This window comes from Papaver somniferum, chromosome 7, assembly GCF_003573695.1.
Source record: "Papaver somniferum cultivar HN1 chromosome 7, ASM357369v1, whole genome shotgun sequence".
NCBI lineage: Eukaryota > Viridiplantae > Streptophyta > Magnoliopsida > Ranunculales > Papaveraceae > Papaver > Papaver somniferum.
In genome coordinates, this window is record NC_039364.1 from 43,056,974 (window position 1) to 43,079,549 (window position 22,576).

The 22,576-nt window shown below is 39.2% G+C and overlaps 1 protein-coding gene across 1 annotated transcript; it reads left to right on the plus strand.

Annotated features, from left to right (window-relative positions):
• The first annotated feature begins 2,295 nt into the window (after nt 1-2,295).
• Nucleotides 2,296-2,916, plus strand: LOC113294575 (extensin-like). The gene has a single exon (XM_026542966.1). It carries the CDS (start codon nt 2,296-2,298, stop codon nt 2,914-2,916), a length of 621 nt encoding a protein of 206 aa, XP_026398751.1.
• Nucleotides 2,917-22,576: the final 19,660 nt, after the last annotated feature.

A 22,576-nucleotide genomic window follows, 5' to 3' on the forward strand; every position in this document is an offset into this window, starting at 1 on the left:
GCAGTTGGCGTCTTGCCCGTTATAATTTACATAGGGTACACACATCGCCCCCTCTTAACCCTTAATAGATTAAGGGATTAAGAAATTTGAAGTGTGATTTTGGTTATGTAGTTACGAGCCATGTCGCCCCCATTTGCAGCCTTTGTAGCTGATTTGGAGTATGGAGCATTTGTTGTTGTGCGCGTACGTGTTACTGTGGAGATCTTATCTCCACACATTATAAACAGAATACTGCATGATATGACATGCTTTCTTCGCTGGACTTAAATATTTCCATCATCATAAAAACATGTACTACTATATATAGTCCAACAACATAAAGATCAATCAAGGGATTCAAATGCAAGATGGTTTCCGAGACGGGATATATGTAAGGAGTCGTTGGACGCAGATTTGTATGTACGTGTCATTCCCTGTATATTAGTGTACGCATCTGCGCATCTTTCAGTAAAAGATCTTTCGATGACTCATGCCGACGACTAAATACCGTAGATACGAGGAGTTCATGAAAATAAAAATGGACAAGGCAAGAAGATTTTGATAGATATGAGTAAGATAAATTCTTACTGTGAACACGGAAATAACGATGGTATCATCGTGTCCACAAACAAACTCGCAATCATCATAAAACTAATAAAATGATAGTAATCTGATTAAAGTAGCATAAAGCGGTAAGAGGGGAAATTCTGAGCCTTCAGGCTCGTCCTTGTTTCTCATCATAGAGATTCATATGATGATTTAAAAGATGCATAATATTAAAGTACGAAGATCATAAGTGCAGAATGTAAATGAGACGCAGATTTACGTGGTTCAGCACTAAGGCCTACGTCCACGGGGGTTGGTGTTTCACTATGTATTCAAAGGTTACAAAGATATTCAAGTGACTTTGAGTGGGAAACGAAGCTAGGAGGGGAATGGAACTCATACTTACTCTTACAATTTCTCTCTCCTGGGCTATCTCTTATACTCTTCCTAAGATTGGTCGACCCCTTCTCCGTTAGTGGGTTAGGGTATTTATAGGCTTCTCCAGTGGGTCCCTTTCCTCGAATACAGCTGTCCTTATCTTCTTGGTTACTGCGTCGGCCCGATGCTATCTTCGTTCTGACCCATCGTCCTCCAACGACATTATGTAGAGACGAAGATGGACCTCCTCCTTCTCCACAGGGTGTTTGATACGTACCCTATGTCTAGGGTGTTTAATGCGGGTGGTTGGGGCGGCATGCATGTCCTTGACTGCTGTAGACGCGTGTGTCAGCTGCTTTTGTTCTCGTCCATCTGATTTGGATCTTTCTTGGGATGATGTAAAGTTATCTTTTAGATCTTCTATGTTGTTATGCGGTGTTTCCTTCTTCTGGTGCTCCTTACTCCATCATCGTTGGATCTTGCCTGAGGACGAGCACGTGGCGGATGAAGATGATGATTGCCTCTTAGGTGTCGCAATGTAGCATCCTTGTTTCGATTCTCTTCTCCTTCATGTTGTACACGTGTCTCCTCCATGACACGTGGTCTATTATTGATTATGTGTATACAATTTGCCCCTTTTCTTCTTATTTTGAATTTGGTCAAAGTATGAAGAAAACTGTCTTCACAGTTTCCTCAGTCTTTTCGCAATAACTTCCCCTAGGTTTTGGGGCACATTTCCCACTTCTAGTAATAACTTCTTCTTGAATCATGGGACGGTTTTATCGTTTTTTCTATAAATATGAGAGAGACTTCTATTGAAATAAATTTTATTCCCTTCTTTATTCTCTTGTCAGTTCGAAAAAATATTCATTCTCTTCTCTAAGCCTCTTCATTCTTCTTTTTTGTTCTTTTGTTCTTAACTTATGCTCATACTACTTTTAATTGAGTCTGACAAGGTCTTCAGAGATCTGTTGCTGTCGCTGTTCATCAGGTGCTTGTTGATCATCTTCGTCCATTCCCAACGCTTCTGATCCAGGTAAGGTGTTCTTCCTATTAGTGGAGTTCTTTGTCTGATCTTCTTTTTTCTGCTGCTGTTTCTGGGTTTTGTGATGAAGAACATGATATACGAAAGTATATATACTTTCCCCTGTTCTTTATCACAAAACCTAGAACTTTTCTGTTGATTGCTAGAACGAGGTTGTTTTACGCTCTTATAATTATGGTTGAACTAGGGTTCCTTTTTTTTTGATCATTTCTGTGGGTTCTTCTCATGTTTCCTTTTTGAAAAAATTTCCTTATGAACTGTGAGAATCATAGATTTCTTTTTATGATCTTGGGTACCTCCATTAAACCTGTAATTTGACCTTCGTTTTCTTTATGCCCCTTGTAGGTATGGCTAATCGTCCTCGTGTTCCTTATAAGACTCCCCTATCAAGCCCTTACAGACATCCTCCACCTAGAAGTCCTGATATATCTCCACCGAGGGGTGGTCCAGCTAAATCTTCTCAACCGGATCCTCGTACCCTCAAGACTTCGTCTTCATCGAGTCCTAGGGTTTCTTCTCAGAAAAAAGAAGATCTGCCCAAAGGTTCTCGGTATGCGGTTAACCGTCCTTCGCCTAATCCATATCCACAGCGTTCGGAGCCGTTGATTATTCGACCTCTTCGTTCTATAGCTCCCCCTACTACGACGCTTTCTCAGAAACCCAAAACTTCGCAATCCACTGTCTTGGTGAAGGACCCTTCTTCAAAAGGGGTTCCATCGAAAGAGAACTTGTCAAGGAATGTTGCGACCAAGAGGAAGGCTTCGGATATGAGTCCTCCGAAGAATCCATCGTCGGGAAAGAACGTATCTTCCGAGGCTGCCCCAGTTATCCGAAGTATCTTAGTTTCGAAGAAGAAGAAGAAGGTTTCTTATAGTCACGTTGATCTAGAAGTTTTCAAGGCGAAGCATGGTCTGAAAGCTTTCGATTTTAATTTTACAACCAAGGGGACGATCTTACTTATGATATGATCGTAATCTACAAATATGATGCTTTCTATCTGTTGACGACCATGGGGGCTTTCGAAGCTGGTCTTATGTTGCCTTTGTATAAATCAGGTGATTCTTTCTCCTATGATGCTTTGGAAAACCGAGAGGGCTCCACTTATCATACCCACCGTCGCTCAGTAGTTCAGTTGAGTGGGAACCACCTTCGAACACTTAAAGAGTGTTACCTTCGGAGCAAAGGTGAGACGATGATGACCTGCTATACTCCTAATCCTGCGGAGAAGAACTTCAATGCTTCTTTTGGGGATTATGTCAATGTTAGGAATCGAAAACCATGGAGCGTTGGTCTTCGTACAATGGCAGCTTCTCAAGGTGAGGTTCGTCTTCTAAGTGAAGTGAGTGACTCGAATCTTAGGTTCGTCCCTGGTACTGAAGCAACTGGAAATCCGAAGCTTTTCCCAAAAGATGAGCGTCTCAAACGTGATCACGACTATGATTGGCATGCCACCCCCATTGAGGTCATCATCCCCTGAGCTCATGGTTGGGTGCCCGGTCTACATGGATGGCGCCCTATTGCTGGTATCCAGCCTCGTGATGGTGCTCCATCCCTCTATGGTGACTTCTGTCCTTGGCAGATGAATTTTGCTGGTATGAATTTTGATTATATTTTTGATGTTGCTGATGTTGATGAAGATGAGAGCTCTGATGCGGTTCTTCCTTCGAAGAGTGCTGCTCTGTCAAGGTATGATTCCTTATACTAATGTGTAGTTTTATGTATGTTTTCCCCTGGAATCATAAGTTGATCATGTGTTCGTTACAGGCTTCGAAGAAGAAAAAGATCGGTCTTGTTCAGTCTTCTACTGTTGGTGAAGAAGAGAAAGAAATTCCCGAGGTTAACATTCCGGTGAATGATGAAGAGAATTCCTATTAGGATGTTACCGATGATGAGGAACATACTGATACTTCTCCTCCTGGTCACGAAGGTGATGAAAATGTTGGTGATAAGGATGGTGGCGAGAACATTGTCTTTGAAGCTCAAGTGAACGATCCTCTTGCCGAAACCGTGCATGTTCAAGGGAACGAAGATACTGGTCTTCATGCGACGAACCCCGACCAAGAGTTTTCCTTTGGTAAGATTTATTCCGCTGGGGGTCCGGTAGACATTAACGCTGCCATGGGGATAGCTTCGGGTTTTTTTTTGGTCTATCCAAATGACAAATGGGATGTTGTCGCTGAGGGTGATGGTGAGAAAGTGGTCGAGGAAGAAGAAATTTCTGAAGGAGAAGATGTCGAAGCTCGCGCCACTAGGGAGGACGGAGGAAAGGATGCCCCCGGTGGTCAAGAGACCGCTGCTAGAGAAGGTGTCGCTGCTGGAGCATCTTCTGAGGGATTCCTAAAGGCAGTGATTCACGATGGGGATGACGCAACCTTCGAATGGTTGATGAAGAAGGGCTTGATGTGCGTTCCTCATGCCGCTCCCATGATTCCTGGTGAGAGGGACTCCGATGCTTTCACGAGTCAAAGGATGCAGCTATCGTCCCGTGATGATGTTGCGGAAGTTTGGGAAAGGGATCTGGGAGCTACTACGTCCAGCCTTCTAGTTGACCCGCCTTCTTCTATTGCTGATATGATGGCCATTGCTGATAGGTATCAATATGGTTTCCCCCAGCAGCGTATTCTTGAGGTAAGTTACCGTCATTTATTTTAAGCTGAGTGGTGTAGTGTTTCTTCATTAGTGATCTTAATTTGGTTACCGATACAGCTAGTGAGGAGCGAGCATTGCAACCATACCTTATACCAATTCTTTAGGGCGAAGGCCCTTAAGCTAGAGGCGAAGCTCCGTCAGAGGGAAGACGAGCTGAATTCTGCTGAGGAATCCCTTGTGGCTAAAGATAAGGAAATCTTAAAGCTGAAGGAGCGGTTGAAGGGGAGGAAGCAGCTTGGCGCTACAGAAACAGAGTTTCATCAGGAGGTGACTTCTCTTAAGGCTGACTTGGAGAAGGCTCGGACGGAAGCATCGTCTGTTGGCGCATCGTCCAAAGGTTCGTTTCCTCACCCTTCTCCTCCTTCGTCTTTTTAGTGTTCATTTTGAGTTGGGCAGCCCTGTCTTCAGCGGGTGATGCCAGAGAATTATTGTGGCTTCGGGCTGAAAGGACTCGTCAAGCTTCTCGAATTAGAGAATTGGTATCCAAAATTAAGGGTGAAGCTGAGAAATGGAATTCCCGGGCCGATGAGCATAATGAATTGACGGTTCGGTGTCGAGAAAGATGGGAGCAGATGGTTGATATGCAGAATAGTTGGAACGCTGATCGCCGTCAGTTTAATGGTGTTTTATTGTGGACCCGTGAGAATCTACGGGAGGCGCGTGAGGATATCTCCCGTTTAGAGGCCAAAGTAGCAATTATGGAAGAAGAGCTTCGTCAAGCTCGTTCATCCCATGATCCTGACGTTCGGGATTACATACAATGACTCGTTCGGGAGAGGGACGATGCTAGAGCCGAGGCCCATGCCCTTGGTAAAGATTTAAGTGCCTCTCGGGCCGACATTGATCGTTTAGTGGAATCCGAGAAGGACTTAGAGGTCAATATGTACATGCTCACCAAGGGGATCGAAGGGATGACCAATGAAGTTAACCTCCTCCAACACTTAGACTCTATGAAGCAGGTAGAGTTAGATGAATGTCAATTTTCACTCATAAACCTTCAAATGGATTATAAGAAAATTTCGGACGAGTACGGTTTCCTTGACGAAGCTCGGGACGCTGTAGTTAATGAACTTGAGATAGCTTCGGGTAATGTCGAAGGTATATGTTCGTTTGGTCATGGATGACTTCTTAATTTTTTTCTTCTGACCCTTTGTTTCTTCTTTTTTAGAGCTCGAGGGACAGCTTGGCCTTGCAAATGAAAAGCTTACAGAGGCTGAATCTTCCTTAGTGCATCAGCAGGGACAAACCAAGTACTTTGAGGCGCTGGCTGGGTCTCGGGATGAAGCAGCAAAAGAGGCAGCCAAGGAAGTGGGGCGGTTGAATTCTTTACTATCACAGTCTGAGTTCAAGGTTACTATTATTGCGCACAAAGTTCGTTGTCAACTTGCCGAAGAGGTTAACAAGACCTTAGCAAAGGTATAGCAAGGCCTTCTGAAAGAACATGGCATCGTGAAGAAGTACGTCCGGCGTCCCATACCGGAGCCTCTTACCTACAACTCTGATCCTTCTTCGGGTGGAAGTGTACCTTCGTCTCAGAAGAAGAGCGCAGCTGGTCCTATTGATAAGTGTATAAAACACCTTGATATTTATCTATTGTTTATGCTTTCTTTGCGAGTTTTCTTGTGAATTATGTATCTTATGTTTACTTTTGAGTTATTAGGTACTTTGGAGTCATTTGGAGCAAAAGAAAGTGAAATTGGAACGTAAAGGCAAAGAGGTCATTTCACCACCGAATGTTATGCAGAATTTATCCATGGAGAATGGATAGCCAGCTGAGCTAGTTTGCTAATGTGGCTGCATGCGTCAATTTTGCTGGGTGCCTACAACACTTCTTATCATTACCAAGACCCTAAAATTGAGAGAACCCATTTCTCAATAATTTACTTTACTTCTAAAATTCAGAAAAGAACAAAAAGAGCCACGGCGGCAGTGATATTCAGAGAAAGGAGGAAATCCAGAGAGCAATTGAATCAGAAGAAACTAGGGATCACATATGTTTCTACTTTGAGCTTTGGAGGAGAGCGGCGATTCTACTAGGGTTTGCTTTCATTTTTATGTTTCATCTTCTTCATTTTTATTATTGATTATGATGAATTCAAAAGCTATGAGTATCTAAACAACTATTATTGGTTATGGGATAAAGTTGATTTCCCAACATGATTTGATTCAATGCATTAGTTTTGTCTCAATAATTTATTGTTTATGATTCATGGTTTATATTGTCATATGATTTGATTGTTTGCTTGGTTGGTTGAGTCCGGAATTAATACGATTTGCATTCATTTTTGAAGCTATATTAGGGTTTTCAATACGAAAAAGTTGTTTATCCCTGATTCTAAGTAGCATAATTGTGGTAGTGGTTGTAGTGATATATCCTACTAGTCACAAATGAATCATAACCTTGGTTAAATTAAATTAGTGCTTTTACACGTTTGATTGCCTTGACTAGTCTTATTCCATAGAACTTAGTGCTTTTAGGGAGTTAAACTTAATTGTGCTTTTACACTTTAGGTTGCTTTCTAGGAAGAATTCACATATGCATCTTTTAATGTGGTTGTGATGAAATCAGGGAATTAACGGGATATACTTGCGATCAAGGTATCCTAGAACTTTTAATAAATGAGAGATTAAAATACCAATTCTAGTCATTGATGAAAATACATGTTTGTGAATGATACTATCCCGTAACCAATATCTTCCTCTTATGATTATTCCAATTCTTTACTTTGGTTTCAATTATTTTTATTGCATTGATAAACAAAAATATCCCCTTGGTTACTTAAGAATATGAAAATTGCATAACAACAATTGCCTCTCTGTGGAAACGAACTCTTTCTTATCACATATTTCATTTATTTTAGTTAAGTAAGAAAGTGAAATTATTTTTGACGCATACGACTGCGATCAAATTTTGGCGCCGCTTCCGGGGAGGCAGCTGTTGTCACTTGTTTTTGGTTTCTTATTTTTAGTTTTTTTTTTAGTTTTTATTATTTTTTTTGGTTTTGACGTAGTTTTGAGAGCTCTTGTTTCAGGTACTCATTGTCACATGGAAGGAGCATACTGGAGCAATGGATACGGTTTTGAACCTCCTCAACACTATGACGATTGCCCACCATCTATGGGATACGATCGGAACCAATTTATTGGCTATGATCAATATCCAAGAGCTTATGTTGATTTTCATACATACCAGCAACAACCTTATTGTAGGTATGTAAGTCAAGCACTTAGGTGGGACAATTCTACTTCCAATTTGCTTTATCCGAGATGTATGAATTCTATAAATGGACTGAACATCGCACAAACCAATTTCCGCAACACTTTTTTTTACCCAACTCTAGATCGTAGTTATGATCATTCACCCATTCAAAGGGAAGAGTCATGGGAAAGAGAACCTATTGTAGCCAATGGTGGTAAGCGTGTGAACGTTAGAAAACTTGCACATAAATTATACAAGTTGGTAGATGATGGAGCCTCGGAAGAGCTTGTCGATGAAATTAGTAGGACCATTCATATGGAACTCAAACGACGTCGTGATAAAGGTTGGGAAGACGATGACGATTCTTATTATGGTGAGTCTGAAAATGAAGATGATTGTGTCGAAAAGGACCAACCTTTGGAGATATTTGATGACATTAGTATAGTTGACTCAACTCTTGATCTTTATAATGATCAAACACTTATTCAAAAGGTACATAAGTATGATGAAACTAGTGTTTTACAGAACTTCCTTGCAACAAGGTTTGAGTCTAATGATGATGAGTATGTTGAGAATGGAACTGATTTAGTCAATGTTGTGGAAGACCCAATTGAGCTTTCACATGATTGTAATGATGATGTTTATGTCGAGACTTTGGTTGAGGCAAAAACGGACGAAGAATGCTTGCAAGTTTTGATAGAGGACCACGATGTGCAAGAGGTAAGTAATTCACTTTAATTCTTTAAGTATGAAGAGGATACCATAACACAAGAGTTGCAAGGTTTGTCTAACCCTTTGCCTATTAATCCTTCTCCTTTACTTCTTATTGGCTTAAATGTATGTGCTTCGAGAATATTGTTAAATGACTTTGTTTCTCGATATCCGCCATTAGAAACATTTGATTCTCATACTATGAATGTTTGCAAAGAAGAAACCGTAAAGGTTCCCTAATTCCATATTCTTTATCCACTTCCAAGTGTGGACAAGAATAAGTGTGGGGGAAACTTCTATCGGTTAATAGCTTCATTTCTGTTTTATCGTACTAATATTTGTGTGAATCTAGTGTTTGCAAAACAGATTACATTGAAGGATCCCCAGCTTTTCAGATTATTGGTGTATGGGGAATTCAACTTGCAAGTCGGGATGACGACTTTAAACCAAGCGCTAAATGGGAGGCAACCCATACGATGAGTATTTCTTGTCTTGTCTTATTTTTATTTTTGGTTCTTGTCTTGTATTTACTTTTTCTTGTCGCATATCATTATAAGATTTCCCACATTGACTTTCTTTGGTCGATTCAATTTACATTGAGGACAATGTAAAGTTTAAGTGTGGGGGGAGTGGTTATGCATTTGCATTGTAAAATTTTCAAAATTTTCAACTTTTGTGTAAATTAGTAAATAAAAAAAACTCCAACTTGTAGTTAGTTTAGAGTGACATGGTATACATGTCGCTAAGATTATATTGAGATTCTCATAAGAGTGACTGAACTTAGAGATGACATAGAACGTGATCGGGTTTCTTAATTGTATGAGAGTTAAAGTTGGATTTAACCATGTCAGTGGCAAATGAGGTGCAGACTGAATTCGATATTAGAGTTGTGGTCCCCTATAGTGGAGACTACCCTTGTTACATCATGAGAGGCACCGACCTTCACTTCTTTGTACCTGTCTAAATTTGTGCTTTTAGAGTGTGTGTCACCGTACGTAAACTCTGGGTAGAATGGTGAGCTACCCAACCTCCCACCAATAGAATCACTACTTTGATCTCTTGAGTGTTATTTTATCAATCATGATGGTGTCGTCGAATTGCTAACTTACACACCACTTGTAATCTTGTTTGCAGTTAGCATCATCCACTTTATATCTCTCTACACCAACAGGTCCATAGAAACACCATCATCATCAACAAGAGGAGCATCATAAATTCGAAGGAAAGTTGAAGACATTCAAGGTTTGCAAGCAACGGTACAGAAATGAGCAGATTTCAGATTCAAGTAAAGTAACACAAGACAAGGAGCATAATTTCTACAAGTTGAAGACTTATGTACAAGAGTGAGGATTATCAAGATGAGAGTTCAAGAAGTTTATGATATCAAGACATACAAGTTGTGAAGAATCAAGCGGTAAAGTACTTACACCATGGCCTTTGTACTTGCATTTTTATTTTATTTTTATTTTTATATTTTTTCTTGTTTCAGAAAAAAAAACTTGGGACATGGTCATCATATGCTAGGTCTCTTGTTAAAAAAAAATCAAAAGAAAAAGCGCAAAAGGAAAAAAAAAAAAGACAAGAGAAAATTTCTTTAGGTTCATTACTAGTTTTATTATTGTGTTTTGTTTTCATTTTGTATTTGTTTTATTTTTCTTGTCTCATAAAAAAAAAAAAAGAGACAAGAGACAAGAAAAATCCATTGTACCATATTTTTGTTTGTTTAGTGCATTTTAAGTTTTGCATTCTTTCAATAAAGCCAATGGAAGAAGAAATATTCATAATGAAGTTTCAAGCAACAAGGAATTAGAGGAAAGAATCACATTGTCAAGATTCTACGAAGTTCAAGAGTTATCATCACTAGTTGAAGACCGAAAACGAAGATGAAGACAAGGATTGAAGACCGAAGACATTTCTATGGATGCTGTGAGAGTGGTGCTAACTGCACATCGAACGGATAACGAGGTAAGTAAGCATATTCCCACCTTCGTTAAGTGGTTGATTTCCTTTCTTAGAGATCGTCAGAAAAAAGGGTTTTCAAAATGAATAAAAGATGTGGGTTTTCAAAACAATTCGGAGGGTTTGGCCTTCCTACTATTCAACGTGTCACAGGATTCTCTCTTCATTCCTACCTGGACACATGTGTGACCCATAAAAATCTATTTATTATTGAAAGCAACTTCATAAAACCCTTTCTTGTGAGGCAGAGTCGAGACTTTCGATCACTCCGAACACGAATTTCTTTCGTTAAGGGATGGTTATTTCTCTCTCAACTTTTAAGGATGAGATTTTGTTCATTTATGTGTCTAACTTCTTATGACTAGTGTGCAAAATTTCTATGTATTCTTAGCGTGTTGGATGCTATCATTTTGGAGAACTAGTAAGTTGGAAAAGTAGGTTTTGTGGGTATACCTCTTGTAAACCCTCACGAGACTATAACTTGTCCACTAGGAACACCTAGGGGTTTAAAGGCTTGTTATACGTGCTAAGTGTGACCATAGCCTCGACGACACGGAGTTGTATCTATGTTTTAGAATTGTTTTGTTTGATTTGCTCGAGGACTAGCAAAGTCTAAGTGTGGGGGAATTTAATAGGTGTATGAAACACCTTGATATTTATCTATTGTTTATGCTTTCTTTGCAAGTTTTCTTGTGAATTATGTATCTTATGTTTACTTTTGAGTTATTAGGTACTTTGGAGTTATTTGGAGCAAAAGAAAGCGAAATTGGAGTGTAACGGCAAAGAGGTCATTTCACCACCGAATGTTATGCAGAATTTATCCATGGAGAAGGGGTAGCCAGCTGAGCTAGTTTGCTAATGTGGCTGCCGGCGTTAATTTGCTGGGTGCCTACAGCACTTCTTATCATTACCAAGACCCTAAAATTGAGAGAACCCATTTCTCAATAATTTACTTTACTTCTCAAATTCAGAAAAGAACAAAAAGAGCCATGGCGGCAGTGATATTCAGAGAAAGGAGGAAATCCAGAGAACAATTGAATCAGAAGAAACTAGGGATCACATATGTTTCTACTTTGAGCTTTGGAGGAGAGAGGCGATTCTACTAAGGTTTGCTTTCATTTTTATGTTTCATCTTCTTCATTTTTATTTTTGATTATGATGAATTCAAAAGCTATGAGTAGCTAAACAACTATTATTGGTTATGAAATAAAGTTGATTTCTCAACATGATATTTGATTCAATGCATTAGTTTTGTCTCAATAATTTATTGTTTATGATTCATGGTTTATATTGTCATATGATTTGATTGTTTGCTTGGTTGGTTGAGTCCGGAATTAATACGATTTGCATTCATTTTTAAAGCTATATTAGGGTTTTCAATACGAAAAAGTTGTTTATCCCTGATTCTAAGTAGCATAATTGTGGGTAGTGCTTGTAGCGATATATCCTACTAGTCACAAATGAATCATAACCTTGGTTAAATCGAATTAGTTATTTTACACGTTTGATTGCCTTGACTAGTCTTATTCCATAGAACTTAATTCTTTTAGGGAGTTAATAATTATTCTTTTACACTTTAGGTTGCTTTCTAAGAAGAATTCACATATGCATCTTTTAATGTGGTTGTGATGAAATCAGGGAATTAACGGGATATACTTGCGATCAAGGTATCCTAGGACTTTTAATAAATGAGAGATTAAAATACCAATTCTAGTCATTGATGAAAATACATGTTTTTGAATGATACTATCCCGTGACCAATATCTTCCTCTTATTGATTATTCCAATTATTTACTTTGCTTTCAATTATTTTTATTGCATTAATAAACAAAAATCCCCCCTTGGTTACTTAAGAATCTGAAAATTGCATAACAACAATTGCCTCTCTGTGGAAACGAACTCTTTCTTATCACATACTTCATTTATTTTATTTAAGTAAGAAAGTAAAATTATTTTTGATGCATACGACTGCAATCAAATTTTAGCGCCGCTGCCGGGGAGGCAGCTGTTGTCACTTGTTTTTGGTTTCTTATTTTTAGTTTTGTTTTTAGTTTTTGTTATTTTTATGGTTTTGACGTAGTTTTGAGAACTCTTGTTTCAGGTACTCATTGTTACATGGAAGGAGCATACTAGAGCAATGGATACGGTTTTAAACCTCCTCAACACTATGACGATTTCCCACCATCTATGGGATACGATCGGAACCAATTTATTGGCTATGATCAATATCCAAAAGCTTATGGTGATTTTCATACATACCAACAACAACCTTATAGTGGGTATGTAAGTCAAGCACCTAGGTGAGACAATTCTACTTCCAATTTGCTTTATCCGAGATGTATGAATGCTATAAATGGACCGAACATCGCACAAACCAATTTCCGCAACACTTTTTCTTACCCGACTCTAGATCGTAGTCATGATCATTCACCCATTCAAAGGGAAGAGTCATGGGAAAGAGAACCTATTGTAGCCAATGGTGGTAAGCGTGTGAATGTTAGAAAACTTGCACTGATAAACAAAAATCCCCCCTTGGTTACTTAAGAATCTGAAAATTGCATAACAACAATTGCCTCTCTGTGGAAACGAACTCTTTCTTATCACATACTTCATTTATTTTAGTTAAGTAAGAAAGTGAAATTATTTTTGACGCATACGACTGCGATCAAATATAGAGTCTTCCCAGGGGAAGTAGGTCTCTAAGTTTATTATAGGAAGTTGATCTTTGTTGATTACCAGGCTTCGGGCCATTTTTTGTATATCTTTTGCGTTTCTTGTGTAATTCCCCAAGCTTGTAATCACCTTTAATGAAATGGATCATCGTTTGATTTTAATATGTACAACTTTTGATTCACCTGCATTGTCAGTTCATTTAGTTTTTAGAGAACGAACAATCCTAAGTAGTAAGGAAAGACTAAGTAATTAATGAGAAGTGTTTGGTGGCAATAACGAAGGTATGTACCTCCGCTATTGACTTCGTACATGTCACCCCGTTGGCTAACCCTGGGCCAGAGGGTTCCCGAATGGTGGGGGTCGAAGCAGCGTTCTCGATAATGTGATGCTTTATTGCATTATTTACATGCATCCATTCCGCCGAACCGCTGCTTGGAGTCTGATTGGGTATCTCTTTCTGCTGGAATCCTTCCCCATGGTCTTACACTCATAGACGCTGATAGGGGAGTCCGGAGAGATTGTATTTAGGTACTTTTACCCAATGGCATGGTCGTAAAAGAAAAAATTGTTTTGATTGATGTGGTGAGGTCTGCTACTCCTCGTCCAGAGATAGAAACATGTCGAGCGGGTACGCTGTCTTCTTCTTCTGGTACTCTTCACGCAGATGCAGATGTGCGTTGCTTCATGGATAGTATGGCTTGAGGTATTTTGCATTCCAAGGGTGCCTGAGGACTTCTCCCTTTAGGTTACACAGGTAGTAAGATTCTTTTCCTGCGATGTCAAGTATGATAAATGGTCCTCCCCATGTTGGTGCTAATTTTCCCCACTTTTTCTCTCGTTGATATTGCGGTATAGTTATTAGCACATATTGTCCTTCTATAAAATTTCTAAGTATAACCTTCTTGTTGTATTCTCTTGCTAATCTTCGTTGGTAGTTCTCCATCCTTTGCAGCGCTGTCTCCCTCTTTTTTTCCAGGTCATCGAGCCTTTCCAGCATCATATTTGTTGTTAGGTTCTTTTCCCATTCTTCAGTCTTTGTGGTTGGCATGATGGTTTCTGTAGGAATGACTGCTTCAGCCCCATAAGTGAGGAGGAATGGAGATTCACCGGTAGCGGACCTGCGTGTGGTTCGGTAAGCCCATAACACATTATTCAGCTGTTCACACCATCGACCCTTGTGTTCATCCAATGAATTCTTGAGGATAAGAGCAAGAGTCTTATTCGTAGCTTCGGCCTGGCCGTTACTTTAGGGGTAGATGGGAGTTGATTTGTTCTTCCTGATCTTGAATGTATCAAAGAGCATGTATATATTCTTTCCTTGCAGCTGCTTACCATTGTCGGGGAAAATCTCTACGGGAATGCCGAACCTGCAAATGATGTTCTGAAAAATGAATGTGAATACGTCAACGTCTCTGATCCTGGCTAGAGCTTTGGCTTCCACCCACTTGCTAAAGTAATCCGTGGATACGATCAAGAATCGCCTTTTCTCTGACCCTTCGATCAGGGGTTCGACGATGTCTACTCCCCACTTTTCAAATGGTCAGGGGCTATCTACTGAATTTAGCTTCGTTGCCGGGGCATGGATTCTTTTATCAAAACGCTGGCATTCTTCGCATCTTCTGGACATCCTGGTTGCATCTTGTATCATTTGTGGCCAGTAATACCCTTGCATCTTAGCTTTGTCGGCTAGTGATCTCATCCCGCTCTGGTTCCCTGCGTCCCCGTAGTGGATGTCCTTCAGGATACGGTGACCCTCTTCTCTAGATAAACAACGCAATAGAGGACCGAGGAAAGAATTCTTATAAAGAACTCTGTCACGGAGATCGTATCTTCCTTCCTTTGATTGCACCTTTCGAGCTTATTTCATCCTCGTTTGCTCTTGATAAGATATCATCTTCAACGAAGTCATCGACGATGTCCTCCCCTACATCATCGTCAGCAATGTCCTCCCCTACATTGTCTTCACGATTTGTAGCAAAGGCTTGTTGTGGAGTAATCGAAGGCTCATATACTCTTGTTATCTTGATGGCCTTAACACTTTCATCCTTTAACATAGACGATATGTATGCTAAGGCATCAGCATGCCTGAGGTCTTTTCTACATAGATGCCGTAACTTGGTGTTGGGTACTTGGGATGCTAAAGTTTGGACCAAAGCCATATACGCCGAGAGGATCTCGTCATAAACATTATTGAAAAGCGGGGGTCTAACAACACCACCCAATATTTCGCTACTCCGAAATACTTTGATAGAAAATCAACTAGACAGTCAGACTCAATCTAGATAAAAGTATCTCAAGGAGTTAATATCTCTCTCTTGATTTGATTTTTACTCAAGCTAAAACCAATAGCGAGTCTTTATCAAATACAAGGAATAATTTGGACGGTACCAAAGACGAATGTCTAAGGATCAATCAATATCAATCAACAACCAAAGGTTGGATTTCCAATTGATGATCATGAACGCACAACCTGTATTATTTCAATTATATAAAATATAATGCGGAAAAGAAATAACACAGACACCATAAGTTTTGTTAACGAGGAAACCGCAAATGCAGAAAAATCCCGGGACCTAGTCCAGATTGAATACACACTGTATTAAGCTGCTACAGACACTAGCCTACTCCAAGCTAACTTCGGACTAGATTATAGTTGAACCCCAATCAGTCTCCCACCGATCCAAGGTACATTTCTACTCATACGCCTCTGATCCCAGCAGGATACTACGCACTTGATTCCCTTAGCTGATCTCACCCACAACCAAGAGTTGCTGCAACCCAAAATCGCAGACTTGATAATAAACAAATCTGTCTCACACAGAAAAGTCTATCAAAGGATAAATCTGTCTCCCACAGATAAACCCTAGTTTTTGTTCCGTCTTTTGATATAAAATCAAGGTGAACAGGAACCAATTGATAATCCGGTTTATATTCCCGAAGAACAGACTAGATTAATCAATCACCTTTATACAATCCTTCCTGACTACACAAGCTTATTGTCGAGGAATCACAAACAGTGAGACGAAGATGTTTGTAACTTTTTTATCTTGCCTATCGGAGAACTCTCATGATCTCAAGACAATCAATCGATTGTACTCGTACGATAGAAGATGCAACATCAGATCACACAACTACGATAAAGTAGTATCGGTCTGGCTTCACAATCCCAATGAAGTCTTTAAGTCGTTAACCTGGTTTTAGAGAAGAAAATCAAAGGTTAATGGAGATCGACTCTAGCGAGTGCACTAGTATAACACAAACGTGTGGGGTTTAGTTTTGCACAATGCTAGATATCTCCTTTATATAGTCTTCAAATCAGGGTTTTGCCTTAGTTACAACGAAATCCATATTCACCGTTAGATGAAAACCTGATTTAGATTCAAGCTAATATTTCTCAACCGTTAGATCGAAAACTTAGCTTGTCACACACACTTGGGAAGACTTTTACTGGGTTTGTGAAAACCATGCCCAAACGTGTACGTGTATGTTGGTTCAACATAGTAACCCAAAAGGTTAACCATATGAGCATTTCATATTAACCTTGTTCTTCTTCACCATAACTAGTTCAATTGACTCAAATGAACTAGTTAGAGAGTTGTTCAATTGCTATGAGATCTTATGTAACTACACAAGACACAATTGAAACAAAGATGATTCGATTCGATTGAATCAGCCCATGAACTTTATAGCCACGGTTTGCATAAAGCATTCCTTAGTAATTTAAGTTTCATGTTCATGGCACATCTTTAGATCATAACCTTTTAAGCTCACAAACAAGTTCGCGGACTTAAGACAACCGGTGGAGTTTTCCAAACTCAACAGAAAATATCGGCAAAGAGACTTTCGCCAGTTCGCGGACTAGGTTCGCGAACTTACACGCAAACGAGTTTTTGAAAAATCCCAGCAGAAATTCTCGGTACAAGAACTTCCGTCAGTTCGCGGACTTGGCAAAGCCAATTCCTCCGGTTTCTCTCAATCAACAAAGTTCGAAAATTTCGGATTAAGGAATACATGGTTATGTAATCTAAACTCTCATTCCAGTCATTGAGACATTCTCAGAGGACGTTATATAGCCGTTATTCACAGACCGTTTCGCGTCAGAGCAATTCTCAAAGTAATTGAAACTTTTCATGACTTTTGTCACTAGATGAAGATAAACTTGATCAAACGAAACGCTTTACCAACACATGATTTCGAGATATAGATATGCGAGATATACTCGGCTCGAAATACCAAATGTGTATGATTCAGTCTATATAGCATACGAATTTTGTCTCATAAGAAGTAGGAGATAGAAGAGATAGACTTTTGAGTGATAGATAAGTTCAAGTCTCCACATACCTTTTTGTTGATAAAGTTCCACGTTTCCTTGAGTAGATATTCGTCGTTGTATGATGAATCTCCATGAAGTCCCTGAGATCAACTACACTTTTCTATCCTAGTCCGAGACTTAGCTATGTAGGATAGAAATCAAGACTCATAGTTTTGATCACTAACATTGACAAACATGCTTGAGATAGCAACGCATTCGAGGTCGACCGAGCTATGCTATAACAATCTCCCCCTTTGTCAATTTTAGTGACAAAACTATTAATACATATGGAATACAAAAAAGATAAACTTTAGTGGCCCATATTCCATAGTCTAATCTTCAACGTTCCCTGAAATCTTCGTCCTTCCAAGTACTCCAATGATCCCAAAGGTTGTAAGTTTAGCATCACCATTGTTGAAGATCCGTAGCTATAACAATGAGAGTAATCGAGATTATCGATCATTATTATACAGTGTCATAGTATCATTGTGTAACATCAAAGTCCAATTGTATCACGACCTTAACAATAACACTATGGTGATATGTATCACTCCCTTAGTCAATACTCCATCTCGATCATGGAAACCACTCCCCCTTACACAATGATCCAAAAACCATATGTATTTGTAGTGTGAACTACAATATTTCTCCCCCTTTTTGTCAATAAAATTGGCAAAGGTACAAGAACGGGATCATAATGAAATTTCCACAAGAGACATTTCATAGACTAAAAGAAAAATATATACCAACTTAATTTAGATGCAATCATAAAGTCGAAGCTAAATGCATTCATCAAGGAGTTTTAAAATACAAGATAACCCCTATAAAATTCCACAGCCGCACACCCCGCAAGATATTACCATTAAGCACAAGTTCAAAATAACTCTCCCCCATTTGATGTCATTCCCGAAAGAACAACAAGAGCGACCTTAATTTCGAAAGAAAAGAAGGATTTTGAAGCATAAAAGAGATAAAAAAAAAATGACAACAATCCTACAGAAACTGAACTTGGAACGTACCTACTGGAGTTTCAGACTCAATTTCCCAAAAGATAAGAATAATTATAGGGGCAAGAGTCATTGAAACGATTTAATGAACCAATAGACTGCTGCAAGTGTTGAAAAGTTGCAGTGTCTAAGGGTTTGGTGAGAATATCAGCCAATTGTTGTTCGGAAGGCACAAATTCCATACCAATGATATCATTTTCATAAAGATCATAAATAAAATGGTATCTTATGTCAATGTGCTTTGTTCTTGAGTGCTCAACAGGATTCTCAGTAATTCGAATCGCATTGGAGTTATCACAAAAGATCTTCATTATTCCAGTATCAACTCCATAATCAGCAAGCATTTGTTTCACCCATAGGAGTTGAGTACAACATGATCCGACAACAATGTATTCTGCTTCGCATGTAGACAGGGATTGAGAGTTTTGCTTCTTGCTATGCCACGCTACAATATTGAGACCCACATAGTAGAATCCCCCTGATGTACTTTTTCTGTCTTCTACACATCCTGCCCAATCAGCATAAGAATAAGCAGAAAGGTCAGTATTAGTATCAAAAGTGTACGAAAGACCATACCCAACAATGTGATTTATATATCGTATGATTCTTTTTGCAGCTTCAAGATAATATTCTCTTGGATCCGCCTGAAACCTGGCACAACAACCAACACTGAAGGAAATATCAGGTCTAGTAGTGTAAGATACAAAAGGCTACCTATAATGGATCGATATAGTTTTTGATCCACTTTTGCTCCTTTCTCATCCCTGTGTAATTTACCAGTAGTAGGCATGGGAGTCAGCTTAGGAGACGACTTATCCAGACCGAATCTTGACACAAGATTCGTGCGTACTTCTCTGGGATAAGTAAATCCCTCCTTATGTTGTTGAATCTGTAATCCTAAGAAGAGTATCTTAATTCACCAACATTGCTCATTTCAAATTCTTTAGCAAGAGAGACTTGAAAGTCTTTTGCGAATTTTCAGAAGTTGATCCATAGATGATATCATCTACATAGATTTGAGCAATACAACATCTTTCCCACTCCATTTGGTAAAAATGTTTTATCAGCTCCTCCTTGAAAATCCTTTTCTAATAAGAGAGTAGTAAGTTTCTCAAACCAGGCTCTTGGTGCTTGCTTCAATCCTATAATGCCTTTTGAGCTTCAGCACATGATCTGGGAAATCAGGATTTTCGAATCCCTTAGGTTGAGCGACAAGACTTCCTCTTTTAAATTCCATTCAGGAACGCTGATTTTATGTCCATCTGAAACAACTTAACCTTGAGAAAGCAGGCATGGGCCAATAAAAGTCGAATGGACTCAAGACGTGCCACAGGAGCAAAGGTTTCGTCAAAATCGATTCCTTCAATCTGTGAATATCCTTGAGCGACAAGTCTAGCTTTATTTCTGACAATTGTGCCAAATTCATCAGACTTGTTCTTGAATATCCATTTGGTACCGACAATATTGACATTTGGAGGACAAGGTACACGTTCCCAGACATCTTGTCTTTCAAATTGATTTAACTCTTCATGCATCGCATTGACCCAAAAGGATCTTTCAGAGCTTCATCAATATTCCTTGGTTCCACCTGCGAAAGATAACAACCAAAATTGCATATATTTTGAAGTTGCCCTTGTTTTGGCTGTAGAATCCCTTCCCCCAATGATACTGTTGGGGTCATGATTCCTTTGAACCCAAGATGTCGTGGAACACGTTCTTGTTCATCAGGAATGGCTTGATCAGTGTTCTCCTCGTCACTAGAAATGTCAGGATCAGTAACAGTTGGGATAACTTCAACTGATTCTGGAATTTCTTTGACTTTCTCAATTGTCTCTGTTGGAGGCAACTCACAGGAGAACTATCTTGACGAAAATTACTAATGTCGTCGATGATAACATTAGCAGATTCCATCATGACTTGTGTTCTGAGATTAAAAACTCGAAAACCACGACTATCAGACGCATAGCCAAGAAAGATACCTTCGTCACTTTTGGTGTCGAATTTCCCTCTTCTCGATCTTTCAGAATATAGCACTTACTTCCAAACACCTGAGATAGTGTAGGTTGGGTTTCCTTCCATACCATAACTCATAAGGAGTGTTAAGGGTTTTAGACCGCAAATACACACGGTTGATCAAGTAGCATGCTGTAAAGACACTTCTCCCCAAAATCTTAAAGGTAAGTTTTTGTTGTGGAGCATTACCCTGGCCATTTCCTGGATGTTCCTATTCTTTCTTTCAGCAACTCCATTAGCTTGAGGAGTAATGGTGGTGAGTATTGTTGAATGATCCCCAGTTCGTCACAGAATTCAAATACCTTGGTGTCTTTGAATTCAGTGCCACGATCGCTTCTAATTTTCTTTAGTTTGCGACCTTGTTCGTTCTGGATCTTTTAACAATAATCTTGAATTCACCAAGGGTTTCATTCTTATGGATAGGAATGCAACCCAAGTAAATCTGGTGTAATCATCTACCATAACTAAAGCATACTTCTTACCGGCAACGTGGGTTGTTGAATTGGTCCGAAGAGATCCATATGAATTAAATCAAGTGGAGCTTTAGTGAGATATCTCGAGATGATTTGTGGTGAACTTTGTTTGCTTACCCTTTTGACAGGCACCACATACACCTTCAATCTTTGCATTGATTTTGGGAATGCCTCTAACAAGTTCTTTGTTAATGATCTTAGTTAGAAGGCGATAATTGATGTGACCAAAACGCTCATGCCAAAGATGTGTAGATTCCACCTTAGTCAAATTGCGGTTGCTAAACTGAGTATCAAGAAGATAACAGTTGTTTTTACCACGAGTTCCTTGGAAAATCACTTTCCCAGATTTGTCAACAATGTCACATCCATTCGCATTGAAGATAACTCGATGGCCCTTGTCGCAAATTTGACTAATAGAAAGAAGATTAGCAGTCATACCTTTAACGTATACCACATCATGGATTTCTGGAACACCGGGTAGCTTGATCGTTCCCTTTTTGCTGATGTAGCAACAACTTCCATCTCCGAACGTTACAGGTCCTCCTTCATAGTCAACAGACGAAACAAACCAGTAAGGTCTCCTGTCATGTGTCGACTACATCCACTATCAAGAAACCATTGAAAGGGAGATGTAGATCTTAAAGCAAAGGCACCCATACTACTAGTACTTCTCGATTTAGAGTTTCCTGGTAGTGTTGTATGACTTTTAGAGAATCATACAGTTGTTTAGCTTTCTTACAAAGATTACTTGCAACGTTAAGACTCTTTTGAAAAGACATACTGCTTGTATATGATCGGATGGATCACAACATGAGCCTATGCTTTGAAGATTGTCTGGTTCCTTGTCATATCAGTTTTCTCAACATCCCGTCGTTGATTACAATCTTACTTATGACATTTTTTGAGAGAGGAACAACTGAGATTTTTCAAATTCTCAAAAGGAGTATTTCCAGATATCAAATCCTTAAGAACTGAAATTTCTGCAACAAGACCACGGTTGATCCGGATTTGTTCATCCAACCCTTTTTAAAGAGACATCAGTTTGTCAGACCTTTTCTTGTGGTTGTTTTTTACACCTGGTGAAGCTTCAATTGAGACTTTACGGTCCATATAGTCAGATCGCCACAAACACATACTTTTGAGGTCTTTAACGTGTTTTCCTTCTCTGATACCAATTGAAAAAGCGTGGGTCTAACAACACCACCCAATATTTCGCTTAGCAATCTGTATGGTCTAACTCCGAAATACTTTGCTAGAGAATCAACTAGACAGTCAGACTCAATCTAGATAAAAGTATCTCAAGGAGTTAATATCTCTCTCTTGATTTTTACTCAAGCTAAAACCAATAGCGAGTCTTTATCAAATACAAGGAATAACTTGGACGGTACCAAAGACCAATGTCCAAGGATCAATCAATATCAATCAACAACCAAAGGTTGGATTTCCAATTGATGATCATGAACGCACAACCTGTATTATTTCAATTATATAAAATATAATGCGTAAAAGAAATAACACAGACACCAGAAGTTTTGTTAACGAGGAAACCGCAAATGCAGAAAAACCTCGGGACCTAGTCCAGATTGAATACACACTGTATTAAGACGCTACAGACACTAGCCTACTTCAAGC